The 19,998-nt window shown below is 47.3% G+C and overlaps 1 protein-coding gene across 1 annotated transcript in view; it reads left to right on the top strand.

The window, feature by feature from the left end:
- Positions 1 to 1,898: 1,898 nt before the first annotated feature.
- NINJ2 (ninjurin 2) overlaps positions 1,899 to 19,998 on the top strand; it is a 78,545-nt gene continuing 60,445 nt past the window's right edge. Inside the window, exon 1 of the mRNA XM_064590360.1 lies at positions 1,899 to 1,991. Coding sequence (XP_064446430.1) covers positions 1,959 to 1,991 — 33 coding nt within the window. The 5' untranslated portion in view covers positions 1,899 to 1,958. The remainder of the gene's footprint in view (positions 1,992 to 19,998) is intronic.

Genomic DNA, 19,998 nt, shown 5'->3' with positions numbered 1-19,998 from the left:
TAAAGTGCTTAGAATAGCATTTACCACATGCTGTAGTTTTGGGGGATGGGAGTGACGGCTATTACCCATAGATCTTTGAAGGAATGCTGACAAGAGAGTTGGCTCCGTCTGTCACTCCTATTTTGGAGTCTAGAAAGAGATCACCTTAAAGGCTACCCTTGCACTAGCTGGAGCAGCCACATTAAAGCAAATCCTTTACCAGAAATGGGGCTGAGCTTGCCTCTCTCCAGTGTCAGTCCGCAGCTCTCTGTTCCCGTGTACCTAAGGGAGAAGAGCTGTAGCCCAGTGTCTGGTAGGAGAGTGTAGAGGGGATCGTCTTAGAGGGGTGGGCCACTGAGCTGGTACCACGGGGACGGGAACACGTATGAGTCTTAGCAGGTCTCAAGATGGTCCACATCTCGGGAGCTGAGATAGGGCCAAGTCAACAAGGGAGCCCACAGGGTCCTGATGAGCAGAGAGAGAATGGACCATGAGTTATCCTGGCCACAGACATCAGCCACCAACAGGAGTGGGAGGCCCAGGAACAGGCCCAGGAACAGTCTCTCCCCAGCAGTCACCAGCTCAGGGGGCAGCTCAGCCCCACCCAGCAGCTCCATCGCAGAAATTAGCAGAGGCTCCAGGGTACATCGAAAAGCCATCACCCCTCCACCTCCAAGTCTATATAAACCATACCCCTGTTCCACACACCCTAGATGCCTTCTTTGGGGGAGAGGAGTGGAAATTGGAAAGGCTAAGCATTCTCTCTAAACTGGACTGTTTACCGTTTAAATTAAATCCAACTGTGTTTATTAGACTAGACTGAAATGTGATCCTCATCCCGTTGACCAACCCTCCCACTCACCACATGTCTAGCAGTGCGGGGACATTACATCATTTAATAGAAACAAAGAATTGCCCCCCCCCCCCCAAAACACACACCTTGGGCAGCACATTTAAGTGTGGTGAGAGTAAATTTGTGACTCTGCTACTCTCCTCGCTCCCTTGAAACTCTGAATTGGATTATTCCCATTTAACACTGTCCCCATCCTGCGCACTCGCAGACATACCCACGCCCACACGAACACAAGCCGGTGTCTAAAACTAACTTCAGGGACCAGCCAGAAGAGTTTTAGGCTCTAAGGTAAACAAGAGAAAGAAAACCTTTCCAAAAAAAGACTCACTCCTGGTAGCTTTATTTTAAAAGTAGGGAAGAATGCAACGACTTGCATAAACAGAATTTGAAGGTATAACTTTTTCCTACTCTCTTTCTGTTGAATCAAGGGAGAAAATGAGGACATCAAGTAACCTGTCAATAAAAGTGTATTGCTTACTCTATAGAATAAGGCTTATGCTTCAGAGCCTATTAAGTCAACTACAGTTTTTTTTGTTTTTTTTTTTAACTTTCAGGGATAAGGGGAACAAGAGGAAGAAGTCTCTAAGCCTCGGTCTTGGGAATATGCTGTAGTCCACCCAGCCTTGGAGACTGGCAACCTCATTCAGCTCCACCAGTGTGAAGTCAGCCAGCATCCTCAGGCTGTTTTTCAATTTCCTTGATAAATCCACAGGGTTTCTATGCCATTAAGTAAAACTACTAACTCAAAGCAGGCTGAGTGACCTCGGCTGGCCCCTCTGGGGCTGGAGGGGCATTGGCGCCACTAAAGAAAACAATGCTGTCACTACAACTCAAAAGGCCACCTATCAATGTATCCCATGCCACCCCCAGGAGTGCATATGTGTGCACGCGTGCGCACACACACACGCACACGAGCACACAAGTGTATGCATGTGTACGCTTCCCGCAGGGGCTGAGGCCGGGACAGGCATCCCACATCCGATGGATGAATAGCAGGTCTGTCCCGCCCGCCGTGTGCTCTCTCCCACCCAAAGAGAGCAGTCGGGACTCAGACAGCAAAGCCGGGAGCAGCCCACGCAGTCTTTTAGCAGCACTGGTGCGTGTGAAGGCACTTGAGGGCAGCAAGATGGAATCAGAAAGAGAAATCATCGACCTCCAAGTAAGTTCTCTCTGGGAGAGAGCAAGGAGAGGGTGGAGATGGGGAGCAGCGGTAACGCTGAAGGAAGGAAGGATTAGCGTTTTGGTCACTTGATATTCTCCCCCTACCCCCCCTTTCTTTCTTTCTTACTCACCCCCTTCTCCAAATGTTCCCTAGGCTTTGTCTCTTTATTCTCTTTCCGTTTCCCTGTCTGGTTCTTTGCTTGTTTTGAAATATGTGAGAAAGGGATTGTTTAAATCCCTCTTGGCCTCTGCTTCCTCTTGTCAGTCAAAGAGCTAATTAGATTCGCGTTACCAGAAGATGATTTCACATTCGGCACAGATCTTTCCTCCAAACCCAGCACAGTAGAGACTTATTTGGGAGCTGCCGGGCCGTTCTCTGGAGACAAGGAAAGATAGGAGTTTTAGAGTTAAGAAGAGAGGCAGCTGGCCAACTTTGCGTCTTACAGGTTGGAAAAAACTGGAACCACTCCTCGGCTCTCTCCACAAAGCTCTGCTGTGTAGGACAGAGTGTCTTACTCGGCCAGGGCAAAAAAAGGGAAGCCAGTATAATCGGCTAGGAGGAAGCAGAGATGTGTGTCCCTGGCCACCTGGGACAGGCTGGGAGGGCATCAGATGTTCCGATCCATCATTGTAGGGGAAGGCAATGGGTGGTTGTGGTGTGAGGAGAGCCAGGTCCCTGGAACTGGCATTCCCTGACTCTGTCTAGTGGATGAAGTCAACCCTTCTGTGGGGATCACAGAAGTTGTATGGTAAAGTTTCATAGAGTTGGACAATTACAGAGTAGAGAAGGACTTCTGAGACCAAGGTTTTTGATCATGGCATCTGTCCTTCAGGCAAAAGCTTCAACAACACCCTGGTGTATGCTTCAGGTAGAAAAGGAGCTGCTGTGTGTGTTGGGCAGGGTGATGTGGGCCTGGCAGAGCCTCCGCCCCCAGCCCCACCACCCCTGAGACAAGACCAGGGAAGTCCTAAGATCACCCGGAGTACTGTGTCAAAACCATTGGTCCAGGACAACAGCAACACAGGGTCGTTTTCCCTGATTGTCATATAGCCCCAAACGTGGTCCCAACTCAGGGCTTGATGATTCTGCCGCCCAGAATACTCTTTTCCTTGGCTGGCTCCTTCTAGTACATTCAGATCCCAGCTCAAATGTTACTGCCTCAGGGAGACCTTCCCTTCACCCTCTGTAGAGGAACCCTCCTTTCAATTTGTCTTTATCGTTTGCTTTGTTTCTTCCATAGCCCTGCTCACTATATGAAGTTACATTGTTTGATTACTTATCCAATCTCATCAATCTCAGAACAGAAATGCGATTAGAGCAGGACCTCCTGTTTTTTCCATTGCTGTATCCCTAGTGCCCAGGGCGATGCTTGGTACACAGTAGTTGCTCAGACAATAAGTGTAAGTGGTTGACTTAAGGAAACCATGAGTTAGAGGGGATCCCCTGACTCAGAACCTCAACCCAGGTCTTCTGACCCTGGGGTGTATTTTTTTTTTTTTTTTTAAGATTTTATTTATTTATTTGAGAGAAAGAGAGTGTGTGAGCGCACAAGCAGGGTGAGGGGCTGAGGGAGAGGGAGAAGCAGATTCCCCACTGAGCGGGGAGCCTGATGCCGGCTTGGGCTTGCTCCACAATCCCAAGGTCATGACCTGGGCCGAAGTCAGACACTTAACTGACTGAACCACCCAGGCGCCCCCCTGGGGTGTATTTTCTTTTTATTTCCTCTAGTTCTTGCCTCCACTGGATCCTTAGTAGCTAAGGAAACAGTATTGCTCATTTTCAGTCTCTGAAGAACAAGTTTCTTATGCTCTGATGAGTTAAACAATCCCGAGCTATGGGCTAAAGACTCTACATTTGAAAGAACGATTCAGAAAGAAAGAGATAGGCGGACCTAAGGAAGAGAAAATTACTGGCCAGGCCTTGATAAATGTGTCTATTTCTAGCAGGTAACTGAAGTGTTAGGGTGCCCTTCTCTTCCTTGCTAGAGTTATGCTCTCTTCTCCTATTACACTCTTTTATTATATTCTGGTATCTTATTCCCACCTTCCTTTGGTCATTTATTTCTTTGGTTGGCCAGAAGGTCATCCATGAGTTTCCACATCTTCCTGTCCAGCTCTCTGGATCCGATTAGGTCTTGGAACCTTTTCAGGAACAGTCACTGCGATCTTCTGGGAAGAAGGCAAGTGAGGATTAAGGAGAGGCGGCAGTACCTGTCCCCTGGTAGTATGATTTTACCCTCTCCTCACGTGGCAGCTACCACAGAAAATCCAGAGGAAACACATATATAAAGACCCTAGAATATTATGTACAGAGTAAGTACTAGTCCCTCTGTTTCTGAGAAATGTTTTCCAGGGATGGTAAAGATATATTGACTGTAGCTAAGCCATTTCATTAACAGATATTTACTAATCAATGACTCTCTATTTCCCTCTGTGCTTGCTAGGTATGGAAAAGTGTTCTTATTTTATGAGGTCATTATGGTGGGTTGAATTCTGCTTGAGCTAAATAGTGCTACTCTGTTTTAAAGCCCTGAGACTAATTCTTTTTTTTTTTTTTTAAAGATTTTATTTATTTATTCATGAGAGACAGAGAGAGAGAGAGAGGCAGAGGGAGAAGCAGGCTCCCAAGGAGCAGGGAGCCCGATGTGGGACTCGATCCCAGGACCCTGGGATCATGACCTGAGCCGAAGGCAGACGCTTAACCATCTGAGGCACCCAGGCGCCCCCTGAGACTAATTCTTAAACTTGCAAATGTATTATTTACCCCAGGAAAGACAGCTAGAAAGTATGTGAATGATTTATTGTTTTCCACCCTGAACACCTCAAAACCCAAGTTCAAATAATGATGGCACAGTATTTAAACCAGGGCAACTCTCTTTACCGTATAAATATCGATCTCCCCCTTATAATCCTGATCTTGGAGACTTCATTTATGTTCAGTATATAGATTAATTCCTATTCCTCACTATCCCATTACCAAAACAAACCAAACCAAAGGGAGAACAAATATTTATTGAGCTTCAACACTGTACGAAGCACCCAATAAACCGTGATACCTGACCTTTGAAAGCTTATAATTAAGTGGAAGAAATATACACAACTTTAATATAGAGAAACTGTTCAGATAAAACAGTATTTCCCAAAAATGTGGTACAATACCACCAATGGGTAGTAAAGGGACTACCACTCGCTGAGAATTTTTTATTGGAATGGCCATCTTTATAGTTTTAGTGTGTATTACAAAAAAGGTAACGAATTCATCAAACCTGTGATTTCAAAATTTTTATTGCTCAGGATGAGGCTAAAATAAGTGGCATGATAGGTTTTAAGACCTTATTCAGACCTTGTGAATGTCACGGGCACACCCTGAACATTTTAATAATTATATCTGCCTTAACTGTTCAGAAGTGTGGCTGGCCTGCATGATATGAATCCCAGGTGTGTGTGTGTGTGCGCATATTGCCTCTTTCTTTTCATTGAAAGATTGCAAACAAGGTACAACTGACATTTGGGAAACTCTAATCTAAAAAAAAATAGCAATTGAACCCTTTATAATCAGTGTTGGAGGTGTTTCCGAGGTCCAAACCTGTGCGACTGGGATGGGTTCCTCTCCTTCCTCACCCTGAGGCTGTGGCATCCAAACTTCTGCCCTCTCTCTACCCTGAGTGCCAGCCCCGCCAGGGGGCTAAGGTGGCTCCTCTTCTAGGCTCTATACTTGACTAGCTTTCCATCTTTCCCCCAATCCCAGAGTCTGGATGTATAAAGGGTGGAAGACAATTGCTTTCCTCCCCTTCAACCAGTGTTGTAAGCCCACCCCAAAGTACAGAGTTCAAGCCACTCTCCTTGCTCCTTCCCAAAATGGAGCTCTTCTTCTGCTGACAGATTTACCTAAGTGGATGCAGTCCGCTGGCCCCTTTCTTCCACCTGTGCTGGATATTGAGGGTCACATGAAGATGGTCAAAGATGGTCTCTTAGGAAGGGAACGAAGACTTGTACACACTGAATGCAAATTCAAGGTGGAAAGGGTTAAGTACAGCAAGAGACAGAATGCAATGGGAGTGGAGGTAAAAATTACTTATGAGTAGAAGGAGGGTGATAGAAAAAGTACTCTGGAGGTATTTCCAAATGGAAATTCCAGAAAACAGTTTGGTAGTGTATATCAAGAGACTTAAAAATGACCCAGAATGGGGCACCTGTCTGGCTCAGTTGGTGGAGCATGTGACTCTTGATCTCAGGGTTGTGAGTTCAAGCCCCGCGTCAGGTGTAGAGATTACTTAAAAAAATACAATCTTTAAAAAAGAAAAATGACCCAGTAATCCCACTTCTAGAATGGGCCTAGTAATCAGACATGTGTTCAGATATATAAGGATGTTCACTGAAATATTGTTTATAGCAAAAAGGAGTATCCAACAATGAGGGAATGATTAAATAAATTTTGGTACATCTGTAAGTGGATATCATGAAATAATTTTTTCCAGTGTTTGGCAATAATATTTAAAGGAATACCAAAATGCTAATCATATGTAAATCAAAAAAGTAGGATACAGAAGTGTATAAACCTTTTATCCCAATTTCCTTTAAAAATCATATAGAGTAAATAATGTTCAGGAAAACTAGTCACAAGAAATACACCAAAATGTTAATGCTGGTTATTTTGGGGTTATAAATGACTTACTTTCTTCTTTTACTTCACTTTTATTTTTACTTTTCTTTCCTTTACACATTTGCACCAATGCATATATTTAGAATAGGAAAAAAACCTGTAGTTTAAAAAAGAAAATTAGAGAAGCAGATGTGCCTATATGCAAATGAGTAAATCTGTGAATATGAGCAGATATATACACACATATATATTTATTCCCGACTCTGATTACCATAGAAAATAAACAGCTGACTAGTCTTTTGTGTAAGTAGGCATCTCTTTGTAAGTGGCCGTCCCTCCTTTTAAAAGTTTTACATGGCATCTCCACTCTTGTTTTTTATGTCTCAGTATGCTTCAAGAACAGACTTTAGGGATGTGAAATCCAGGGACAGACCTGCAGACCACTGAGTTTCTGTGCAGCCCCTTCAGAGGGACAACATCAGATACAAGTAGGAGGGGGTGAGGTGGTTGCATCCTGATTTAAGTAGATCTTATACCTGACAACTGCAGTAACTTGTCCTTCTATCACCTAAAGAAAAATATAAAATCATTTGTATTCAGTAGAGAGACAGATACAAAGGTGATAGCTAGCTAGCTAGACAGATGACAGAAGGATTTGGGATGACTTCTTTTAGTCATCACTTAAACTTTGAATAAGACTTTGACCAGTAGAAGGTATTCCGGTGGTGAGAACAGCGACAACAAAGGCTGGAAGCAGAGCATCACAGGGTGTATTTGGGGAAGAACGAGTAGTCCAATTTGTTTAGGCTCTATGGTGAATGGGGGAAAAACAGTGGGAAATATGATTATAAAGGTAGGCTGGAACCAGATCATGATGGACGGTGAAGGCCACGTTACTCTCCTCAAGGATGAGCTGACCGGTGACTCTGGTGACTGATGTTCTTTGCTCCGCCAAAGCACCTGAGCTTGCAGGTGGGGATCCTGGAAAGGGGTGGGCAAGGAAAAGGAATGAGGCTATGCCTCCCTAGACCTAAGGTCCCTCCCAGAGTTGAGTTTCTTCCTATATGGGACCTGGAGGGGCCATTAGTCTAGTAGACCAAAGGACTTGTTTTATGGAAGAAAAAACCGAGTCCGGAGTCGTGATGTTTAACTAGGTCTTAGAATCCTCACATACAATCTGCTCAAAGTCAGCCATGACATTGGGCAGAGTATCCAATGGACAACAAAATACTCAATATATACCATATTTGTTGACTAATTCATAATTCAGTTTGCCATGCACAATGAGAGGCTCTTCCAAATACATGATGGAATCTAATCCTCCTAACAACCATCCAGTGGTCCTTACTCCACCTTTAATGGAAGAGGAAATGAAGCTCAGAAAGGTCAAGTACAAGATAGCAGAGCAAGAAAGTGGCAGGGCGAGGACTCAGACCTAGTTTTTCCATTTGCTATACTCTAGCTCAGTGGTTTTCTTTTCTTTCTTTCTTTTTTTTTTTTTGAATTCTTGAATCTTTATTTTTTTTTCAATTCAATTAGACAACATATAGTATATCATTAGTTTCAGATGTAGCGTTCAGTGATTCATCAGTTGCGTGTAACACCCAGTGCTCATCACATCACGTGCCCTCCTTCATGCCCATCACCCTCCGTGGTTTTCAAATATGGTCGCTGGAGCAGCCGTACCCCGTCACATGGGAACGGGTTAGAAATGCAGATTCTCAGTTCCCACTCCGGACCTACTAAATCGGGAACCCTGGCGACCGGGCCCCAGCAATCTGTATTTTAACCAGTCCCTTGGTAATTTTGATACACTCTGAAGTTTCAGAATCACTGCCCAGATACATTGCTGACTGGGTGTGGGGGGGTTGGGGTGGAGGCTCCAAGCCTGGGCCTCCTTCCTCCCAGGCAATCCCAGATAAGCCAGCGGGTAGCACTTGTGCTGGACCTGGAGTAAAGGCAGGGATCAGAATCAGGCAGGGTTGCCGGCAAAGCAAGAGGCCCAGGCTGGATGGGATGCCAGGCAAGAGGAGCTCCCTGTCACTTTCTGAGAGCACAAAGGATCTGAGTCCCTTGTTTCAATATGGGGGCACCGCCGCCCTGCTATATACCTGTGGGGATTTCTACCCATTCGATGAGAGATGGTGTGGGCTGACTCCAGCCTGGGGAAGAGCATGTTAGACAAGCCTCGGGAGAGGAAGCGGAATGAAGGGCCCAGGTGAAGAGGGATGTCTCTGTCCTGTCACCTGGCCTTGCCTCACACGGAGGGAGAAGAGCAACCGTGGGCAAGGGTGGGACTTGCCCATAGGGCACAGACACCCGGGGTGGAGGTGAGGGAGGACTCCCTTCCTGTAGGGGTGGAGCAAAGAGAGCACAGGAATGGGGTGGGGGGGAGGAGGAAGCCGGGCCGGGGCAGCCGCCAGGTGGGAGTGAGCTGCATCCTGCAATCTGGAGCATCCGGACGCGAAGGCTAACCCGAATCCTAAAGCCAGCCGTGAGCCTCAGAGCTGGCCGCCCCACCGCCAAGGGAACGGAAAACCCTGGGCCTCTGCAGAGGTGAACTCCGTTTCCAAAGCCCCGTGCAGGGAACCGGGACTGCTTAGCCCCAGGCCCAAGACTCTGGCCTTGGTCTTTGTGTGTGTGGGCTGGCCTTGTCTCCCAGGCACCGAGCCCAGGGACTCATCTTCTGCCTGGGCACCCATTTTCCGTCCTCATCTGTACACAGCTGGGCTGGTGTCATTCCCGCGGCCAAGATTTCCACACCCACCGCCCTTCAGCGGCAGTTTCCTAGAGATGTGACCGCCCCGTGGTAGGATTCAAACAGGGCTGCTTCCGGTCCGAGGGAGAGCAGGGCAGGGCGAGGCGGGGCGGGCAGTGTTGGGCCTTTAATGCCGAGTCCTGTCGGTGTCTCCCACTTTTCACAGCCGTCTATATCCTTTAGTGCTCATCCACATGCCTTGCGCTGAACTGCCTTCGACAGGGTTTGGGGTGGGAGTGGGGAGCAGCTATCCTGCAAGGCCTGGGACTTGTCCTGGTTGCCACAGCAGAACCTCTGGGAACCGGATCCCAGGCTGCTCCCAGCAATCGCTGCCAAGCCAGCTCCTTCCCAGCCCCGTGGAACCTTCAAGCTGCAAAGCTTGGTGCTTTCAGGCCCTCGAGGAGCAAGAATTGGACAGGAGCTCCAAATCCTCTGTCCAAGCTGAGATCGCACGCGTAGGGAAACATATCCCGCTGGTTGTGGGGGTACCTGAAGAGGAGGCAGGATGGGACGGAGGAGAACTAAGGGTGAGATGCGGTTTCCAGTGGCGTCCCAAACCCCAAGAGTTCAGTGTGGCCTGTAGGGTCCCCACGTGCTTTTCCCAAGAGTAGCCACTGAGACCTGAAGATGGAGAGAGAGAGAGAAGCAGAGAGACAGAGAGCAGCCCTGTTATTTTGTTTTCCATTCTCCACGTGATCTGCAGTACTTTTCCTCCTTCCCATTAGAAGTCGGCCTCCTCCCCTACCATCCTGATGTGACCTACTTATCTACTCCCTTTAAAGGGAGGTACTCTGGAAGGCATCCCAGTCTAGGGCGGTTCTGTCTGATTCTCAAAGAGACAAGCTGTCTCTTTAATGAGGGAAATCCAGAGGCGGTAAACTGGGGGTGGGGGCGGGGGGGGCGGGGCAAGGTAGCAGGGAGGTTAGGGAAGGTTGGGGAAGAAAGGCAATGGTGGAGAGCCAGGAGAGTGGGTCCGCGGTGTGGCTTTGACATCATGATGGATTTGTGCCATGACTAAGGGAAATGGGTTCTGGACCGGCTAAAGACTGGTGGAAGCAGCAGATGTTGACGGCTGGAGAGAGTGCGCACAAAGAAGTAAAAATAAAACAAAATTCCAGCTCTTGCAGGTTTCCCACTTTCTGCTGCTAGTTCACTGAGCTATCTAATCTCTGAGCCCCAGTTTCCTTATCTGCAAAATGGGGATAATAATTTCTACCACAGAAAATGGATGAAAAGATGAAATTATTTATCCCAGCCTCTGTTCCTGCCTCAAGAAAACCCAACCAGGTCTCAGAATAATGGCACATATATAATAACAGCTGCCTCTTGTTTAAAAGTACCTATTCTGTGGGAGGCACTGTATATAAAGTTTAAATTCCAGGAGGAATGTATTATGCCCAATAAGGAATCTGAGGCTCAGAGAAGTTAAAGCACTTAACGCAAGGTCACACAGCCAGCAAGTCGCAGAGCCGAGGCAGTCTGCTTCAAGTGTGTGCTCTTAACACACCTCCCCGAGACTGTAAAAACCCCAGCCTTCTTGAGAAAGGATTTGTCCCCAGATCTTAAGTAAATCTGGAATGCTGAGTCAGATAGGGGCTGGAGGAATCAAACAATAATTGGGTTGTATAAAGCTATCATTTTATGCTAATCTTGGCACCAAGGAGAGATTGTCTTGCAGTCTGGAAGTCTATAAATGCCTATCTGGTCTCCAGCCACTGGCCCTCCAGCCTGGCCTCCCTCCAATCCATTCTCTTCACTGTAGCCCCAGAGAACATTTTCCTGCTTCTATCAGTGGTTCCCAGCTGCCCCCAGGATTACATCCAAACCCAGTGTGGCCAGGGCTATCTTGTCCTTGGTAGGCCCTAGGCTTGGGAGGCCCTACTCCATTTTTATCAAATATATTAAAGTATACCCCTATCGTTCACTAAATATGAATTTTTTAATGTAAAAATTTTGAAAGGGTTTTTAATGATTTGAATGTTGAAATGACTCAAACGCTCAGTTTTCGCATGTAGGTGCCACTACATTTTTTTCAGTTCTCAAATAATTGGGGCCTTTGGAAAGCTCATGAGTACTACTTACACACATGGTGTCTAATAGGTGAAGCAGCCCTCGCTGCAGCCCCTTGCCACTTTCCCTGCATGCCAGGCGTTTGTAAATACTGTTTTCCTTGGCTTAGAATTGGGTTTCTTCTTCCACAACTATACCTGATCACACCATTCCCCCCTCCCTCATTGCCCTGCAGTTTATTTGACCTTAGTTCATAAGTGCTTAACCTCTCAGCTTCCTTGTCTATAAAATAGGAATGTGATACCTACTTTATAATGCCTTTAAGAGGGTAAAATCAACTAACACACCAAAGCCTTGCTATACAAAGTATGATTCCTGCACCATCACAGGGGAGCTGGTTAGAAATGCAGAATCTCAGGCCCCACCCAGATGTACTGATCAGAATTCTCCAGGTGACTGGAATGCACATTTAAGGTTGGGGAGCACTAGACTACAGCACTTAGAACAATGCCTGCTACATGATAAACAATACATGCTAGCCATTGTTATTATTATTGTTGTGCTTCTTAAAGGTCAATTTTTCATAGTTGTCTCCAGTTTCCCTTCTGACCCTACTTTTAATAACCTCCAAACTCTAGTTCAGTGCTTTTCAAATGGAGCCCCTGCTCCACACTTGCATCCTGGGAGCTGGACCATGCCTGGCATTTCAGCCAAATGCTGAGGTTACAGTCAAGATCTCTTTCCTACTACATTCAGGTAGCTTCCCGCCATCTACAGAGGGAGATAGCTAAGGAAATTGCAACAGGCTGTGTCACGAGGACTACCAAAAAAGGGATACAGGGGTGCTGTCAGGGGCAGCTGACCTACACTTATCTAAGACCTAAAAGGGGAGTTGGCCAGTGGTCTCCACAGTGGACTGACTGCTCCTACGGGGTAAAAGGGCCTGAAAAAGTTATCTTTGCTCTAAGGGATAACTACGGCCCTTGCTGTTTGCTCCCCCAAACAAACAAGGGAACCCATGGGGGTTTGAGTCTAGACACTACTTGGCGTCCTGGTATGAAGCCCAGTCACGTAGAAAAAACTATGGCTTCGTTGCAAACCGGGCCTTCAGAAGTTGTACAATCTCTCTCTCAGAAACTTGGTTTCCCCGTTTCCAGAACTAGAATAATGATACCACCCCCCCTAAGGGGCGGGGGGGGGGGGGCGGTGGAGATTGTGAGGATTAGGCGAGAGGACAAAAGTCAAGTTGCGGGCACGTGGTAGGGGCGGGATCAAGTGTTCCTTCTCGAGGAGAAGGCGGATTTAGGCCTGAGGGCCGGAGCTTCTGAAACCGTAAACAGTCCTGATACTTGCAAATCACCACCCTCCCTTCCCCTCCTCCAGCCCGGGCCTGGAGGCTGAGGTCCGCTGCGGGCGTGCTCGGTCTCTCGACTGCGGAGTCGGCCCGCAGCTGGAGGGGACGGGGTCAGTTAGGGTCACAGGTGGGCTGGTTTGGGACGGAAGAAAAGGCGCAGTGTTTGGGGGCAGCCCTCGGTGGATGCTCTGAAAGCTCCAGAACAGAGCCGGCAGTGTGGCCACGGCGAGCCTCGGGCAGCCGGCCTGCCCTTAGGAGGTGCGCTCACTGGCAGAGGCCGCCCTGGGAATGTGAATATTCCTTTCATGAGGAGACCGCGTCCGGGAAGGGCCCCCGGGGGAGCGCGCCGTCCCCTGCCCCAACTGGCCCGGGCGCCTGGGGGGGACGGCTGAAGAGGCCGCGGGGGAGGCCCGCGCCGCGCGGACCCCTCACACCCCCAACCCGGGCCCGCGGGGCGGGGCCGCGGGGGCGGAGGGCGGGGCCGCGGGGGCGGAGGGCGGGGCGAGCTGGCGGCGGCGACCGCAGGTCAGCTGACTCCCGCCGCGCGGGCGGAGAAGGGGGAAGCCGGCCGAAGGGCTCGCTGTCGGGGGACTTTTGGCCTTGAGCTTTTGTTTCGCGGCTGTCCCTCTTCCTTCCCCTGCAGAAGGCCGAGGGTCGTCCTCACCCTTTGCTGAAGCAAAACACCCCCTGCCCACCCCGGCTCGGCCCAGCCTCCGGCTCCGGTCCTGACCGTCCGGCTGGCTTCGGGTCCGGGGAAGGCCGAGGGGCCCCTTCCTGCTTCTCCCCCTCCCCGAGCGCACTTGCGGATCGCGGTGGGTGGAGCCGGGTCGCGGCTATTTCGGTTCCTCCTTCGCCTGGAGTCCTCGGTTTCCTGCTGAGTTTCCCTTAGGCATCCCTTCGTTGTTAATAATAATAGCTACCATTTTCTGAGCACTTTATATCAAGCAGGCACTTTACATATTTACTTTTCTATTTCAGAGCAACTTTGTAGTTATCGTTAACCCCAATTTACAGATGAAAAAACTTGAAGTTCAGAGAAGTTAATTTGCTGAAAGTCACAGCAAGCGAAGAGTTCAACGGGGATTCACATCCTAGGCTGTCTGACTCCATCGCTGGGCACTTTCCCCCCTGTCATGCTCTCCGGGTGAGGCCTTTGCCAGGAGCATGTTGAAGACTGATGGTGGGCAGCCAAATTCTACCCTAAAGCCACATTGTCTTCAGAAACACTTTTGGGGGGCGCCTGGGTGGCTCAGTTGGTTAAGCGACTGCCTTCGGCTCAGGTCATGATCCTGGAGTCCCGGGATCGAGTCCCGCATCGGGCTCCCTGCTCAGCAGGGAGTCTGCTTCTCCCTCTGACCCTCCTCCCTCTCATGCTCTCTGTCTCTCATTCTCTCTGTCTCAAAATAAATAAATAAAAATCTTTAAAAAAAAAAAAAAAAAAGAAACACTTTTGGGGGCTAGACTAGGAAATAACCTAGCTCTGGGGCAATATTAGAAAAGATTCCCCGAGCGCCTGTTTGTTCAGCACAGAGATCTAATCAAAACTAGTGATCTGGAACCGTGAGAGGCATCCTGGCTTAGGGCACATTCCTCCTCCCTTGCGCATACCCCTTCTTCTCCCCTTCATCCTGCCGAGAAAGAACAAGCCATTGCCTTTGTCCAAAGCCTCTCCAATTGGAACTCACCTGTAAACCAAGCATAAACAAAAACAATCTTGAGAAGGGGAAAGTGAGGCACCGGGAGCAAATCAATACAATCGCTTTCTGGTGCTCGGAGTGCTTGAGAAGGACAACAGTCTCCCAGGTCCCATCCTCCTTGTGCTCCTCAGAGTAGACACATCTCATGTCCTCAGAACAACTTCTCAGTGAGAGGGTAGGACTGTTTGAGAAGCAGCTCTGAAAGCCAGAGAGCATTATGAAAGACAAGGATTTTTGTTTTGATGAGACATCAGTAAAGGCAGGGGCTGGTGTTTAGTATTTTAAGATAGAACAAGCAAATTGTCAAATAATTCCACCTCGTAAACATAATTACATAAGAGGGAAGCCTGAAACCCACCTGGAGGACCTATATCAGAAGATCCCTGGACACAGGGCATGCAAACAATTTATGATCACTTCTCACCCCCATTTCCAACCTACAGCCCTCCATTCCTCTGCTACTGAAATTAGAACAAGTCTGCAGCAGTGAAGTGGCGGCGGGGGGGATGTTTTTTTTTTACATATGAGTAAACACAAACAGGTCATTTAAAAATAAGGAATACCATTGAAAAGGGAGGAAACGTTACTGACTAGCTGAGCACAGAAGGTTCTGGAACCATGAAAAGGGAGGTCTGAGCCAGCCAGCAGGGCTGTTTCTCTATAGTGTATTGTACTAGAAGAAATACATTTTAACTTTTCTCTGGCCAGGAGCCCTGATATTTACCCTTTCTTTAAAGCTTCAGTTTCCACATTTGGAAAATAAGGACTTTGGATGTGAGGGTTCCTAAGCTGCCCCCAAGTTTGGAAACTCCTGATTCTGCAATACCCATATTTTCATTAAGTGATGCTCAACTCCTCCATCTCAATAACATGTTAATCATCTGACTAACTGCTCAGCTTTCCGGCTTTATGAGATCATCACTGCCCGTTCCAAGTGCATTTGGCTGCCAGAGAGCAAACATTCCATGTGTGAACTGGGGATACATATTGCTGTGATAATAGCTGGCAAATTTGAAGCATGCTGATTTAATCTGAAACAGCACTAAGCTCCAACACACTATTGGGGACCTGGGCCTGGAGCAAAGCGTCCTAATTTGCTTTCAGGTAGCATCCGTCAGAATGCCTCAGGGCTTTGAGAAGGTAAAATATGCCTACCTACGATCCTCAAAAAGTTCTCTGGTCCACGCCCCACCTTCCATCAGGTAGGATTCGTTACACCTGGACCATCATCAGCCTTGCCTATGAGGCGGAGGTTCCACCTGTGATGATCCAAAGTTGGGACTACCACCGTCCTCAGGAGGCACTTGCCAAGGAAATCTATGTATATCGCATGACTAAATACAGACATGGCAAATGGTCATGATCTCTCAGTAACAGCCCACACATACTTTCCAGAAGGCATCAGTAGCTCCTTATAGGTACCTCGGAACTTCAAATCCATAGATGAGGCCATAGGTTAAGGTGGGGAACAGGATTTTTTTTTCCCTTTCCAGTTAATTCTCACACAGTGATCTGAGTGCCATCGTTGAGGCATACCAAAGATGTAGAAACACAGAGACGGTAGGAGAGGGGTGGGGAAAGAGGCCATTGATTGGACACCTTTAGCATAGTGGTTAAGAATAGAGGCTCTAGAGCTGGACTGCTTGGGTTTGAATCCTGGGTCTTCCACTTCCTTGGTGTGCTGTCTAACCTAAGGTAAATTACTTAACCTCTCTGTGCCTCACGTTCTTACAGGACTATTAATTCCCGTAGAACACTAAGAACAATGTCTGCTTCATGTCAGTGCTACATAAATATAACATTATTGCAGGAAGTCCCATGTTAACTGCCTTATTACTTAACATTAACAGCAGTTCTTTTTGAAAAGGAAATTACTGAATTCTACTCCACTAGTTATAACAATGTCTGTGGCCAGGGGAAAAAACGAGGAAGGAAATAAACAGATATATAAACCAAACCCTTGTTTCTTCTACTAGTCCCTTCTGCATAAAGGGTTTCATACTGTACCTGATAGCTTTTTCTCTTTTTGACACACTAATATGAATTGGAAGTCTCTCCATGTCGGAGAGATTCTTTTTAACTTCATTCTTTTTCACTGCTGTGTGGTAATATGGGTATAGAATAGATTATTTACACAGTCCCGTATATTTCTTGTGTATCTCATGTTTACTGTGTACAGTACCAAATGTGGGAGGGAAGCATAGGTGGTAAAGTAGCCTAGACCATAGTTCTCCAAGAAGCTGGTGGGGAAATTCGGGACTTAGACGAAATCATCACAGACCAATACAAGAGGTTATGTAATAAAATATTAAATGGAATTCAAAACTAAGTGTCATGCTTGTGATTTAATAGGAAATAACAATACATTGTGTATCACAATGGAGCCTAGAGCCTGCCACCTGGCTGGGATAGAGAGGAAATTCACCCATTAGTTCTCATTCTTCCAGCCTCATTGAAAAATGACTCAAGACAAGAAAGACAAGTCTACACTCCCTTAACAAGCCGAAACACAGCGGAACACTGGTGTCTCAGCTAGAGGTGGAATGCGGCAGGCCTACACATTCTCTTGCAACTCGTTGGGCATGTGGGCAGTGCCTCCCTAGAGCAGTGCAGGGGTTTGTTCTCACCTCAGCCTCTGGTAGAGGCTCCTATTGTTCTCCTTGAATCCCAAGTGGTGCAGGTAAGCTCTTTAAGGCACAGCGACTCTGCTCAAGGAACCCATGTGAGAACTTTTTTTTTTTTAAAGTAGGCGCCACGCCTGGTGTGGAGCCCAATGTGGGGCTTGAACTCATAACCCTGAGATCAAGACCTGAGCTGAGATAAAGGGTCAGATGCTTAACCGACTGAGCCACGCCGGTGCCCCGAGAACTCCCTTTCTTGAGATCCTCAGTCCTTTGTTTGGCTCTGCTTCCTTTGGAAGAATTCACAGGGTTGTGAGAGCAGTTGCCCCATGGGGCCTAGTTAGGGACATTCTGTGCTTAGGTATTCATAAGCTTTAGCCAAGGCTGTATTTCTTTTACCCCACCCCTAAGCACAAATCACTACCTAAACCAGTAACACCTGGTTGCCACAGAGAATTAGATTGTGTCAAAGCCTATACTTGATATTCCTTCTGCAAGGCCCTACCCAGCATCATCTCAAGACCTTGGTTGGGGTAAACCTTTTGCCTCTATCCTTGACCACCTGTACTTCCATGCTTGCCTTTCTGTCTATATTGATGGGATAGTTGATAGTCAGTTAATAGAAAAATATTTATTAGGCATTTTGGCTCTGTACAAAGCATGGGGTTGGGGATGCTGGCAGAGGGAGAGTTCTAAGAAAAGTGAGACGGGACGCCTGGGTGGCTCAGTCCATTAAGCATTCAACTCATGATCTCAGCTCAGGTCTTGATCGCAGGGTCAGGAGTTCAAGCCCTGCACCGGCCTCCACACCAGGCGTGGAGCCTGCTAGGAAAAAAAAAAAAGAAAGTGAGACATGGCCTGGGCTTTGGGGGCTTAAAACACAAGAATGCCACACAGTAGATCCTGAAATGGTCAAGGAAGACAGAGCAGATGCTATGTGCTTTGGGAGGGCAGAGAAGCAAGCCCGGAAGGGAATGGGGGGCCCAGTCAAGAGTCACTGTTGTTGGGGCGCCTGGGTGGTGCAGTCAGTTAAGCGTCTGCCTTTTGGCTCAGGTCATGATCCCAGGGTCCTGGGATCGAGTCCTGCATCGGGCTCCCTCACCGGTGGGGAGCCTGCTTCTCCCTCTGCCTGCCATTCCCCCTGCTTGTGCGATCTCTCTGTCAAATAAATAAATAAAATCTTTAAAAAAAAAAAAAAAAGAGTTGCTGTTGCCAGGAGCATCTAGTCTCACCTCCCAAATACTCCATGCCAGCTTCTTCTGGCAACCCTGGGGAGTCAGTGCAGTAAAACGGAATAATCCACTGTGGCAAACAGATCAATATTTTGCTCACGGATTCACAGAAAGTCAGTGTTTCCCTGATCATTTGGGCACCAACATGACTAGACTATATTTTTCCTGTAATATTTTATTTTCCAATAAAGAAAAGTAGAAAAACTGGATCAATGAATATTTGTAAACTCTTCCCCTTCATTCAACAATTTTGCTATATTTACTTTATCTCTTTTTATAGATGAACCCTCTTCCCCATTAGGAAGGAAGTTGCAGACATCATCCCTAAATACTTTAGCACGTATCTTCCAAGAAGGGTATTCTTCCACCTAAGCCCAATGTTAACTATCACTGGAGAAATTTCACATTCATATACCGTTCATATTCACTTTTCCCAATTGCCACACAACAATGACCTCTAGAGCTCTTATACAATCAAGGATTAGTCATTGCATTGGGCGTCTTTAATCTGCACAGCACCCTACTCCCTTTTTTTGTCCTCTCATCATCTTGACATTTCTGAAGAGTGCAGCTGAGTCGTTTTGTAGAATGACCCACATTTTTTTTTCTTTTCAAATTTTTTATTTAAATTCTAGTTAGTACCCATCTTTCATCTAGCCCATCCCCCACCCACCTCCCTCCATCAACCCTCAGTTTGTTCTGTCATTAAGAGTCTCTAATGCTGGGCGCCTGGGTGGCTCAGTTGGTTAAACGACTGCCTTCGGCTCAGGTCATGATCCTGGAGTCCTGGGATCAAGTCCCGCATCGGGCTCCCTGCTCAGCAGGGAGTCTGCTTCTCCCTCTGACCCTCCCCCCTCTCATGCTCTCTCTATCTCATTCTCTCTCTCAAATAAATAAATAAAATCTTAAAAAAAAAAAAGAGTCTCTAATGCTTTGTTTCCGTCTCTCCTTTTTCTTTTCTCCCCCTTCCCATATGTTCATCTGTTTTGTTTCTTAAATTCCACATATAAGTGAAATCATACAGTATTTGTCTTTCTCTGACTGACCCTATTTCATTTAGCATAATACACTAGCTTCATCATGGCGTTGCAAATGGCAAGATATCATTCATTGCCTTTCTGTCTATATTGATGGGATAGTTGATAGTCAATAGAAAAATATTTATTAGGCATTTGGCTCTGTACAAAGCATGGGGTTGGGGATGCTGGCAGAGGGAGAGTTCTAAGAAAAGTGAGACGGGACGCCTGGGTGGCTCAGTCCATTAAGCATCCAACTCATGATCTCAGCTCAGGTCTTGATCGCAGGGTCAGGAGTTCAAGCCCTGCACCGGCCTCCACACCAGGCGTGGAGCCCGCTAGGAAAAAAAAAAAGAAAGTGAGACATGGCCTGGGCTTTGGGGGCTTAAAACACAAGAATGCCACACAGTAGATCCTGAAATGGTCAAGGAAGACAGAGCAGATGCTATGTGCTTTGGGAGGGCAGAGAAGCAAGCCCGGAAGGGAATGGGGGGCCCAGTCAAGAGTCACTGTTGTTGGGGCGCCTGGGTGGTGCGGTCCGTTAAGCATCTGCCTCTTGGCTGAGTAATATTCCATTGTATATACATCACATCTTCTTTATCCATTCATCAGCTGATGGACATTTGGGCTCTTTCCATCGTTTGGCTATTGTTGATAATGTTGCTATAAACATTGGGGTGCATGTACCCCTTTGAATCTGTATTTTTGTATTCT

Source organism: Mirounga angustirostris, unplaced genomic scaffold (genome assembly GCF_029215605.1).
Source record: "Mirounga angustirostris isolate CCGP_5_RB_7025 unplaced genomic scaffold, mMirAng1.0.hap1 SCAF_5, whole genome shotgun sequence".
In the NCBI taxonomy this organism is placed as follows: Eukaryota; Metazoa; Chordata; class Mammalia; order Carnivora; family Phocidae; genus Mirounga; species Mirounga angustirostris.
This window is presented reverse-complemented; position numbering and strand designations above follow the sequence as displayed.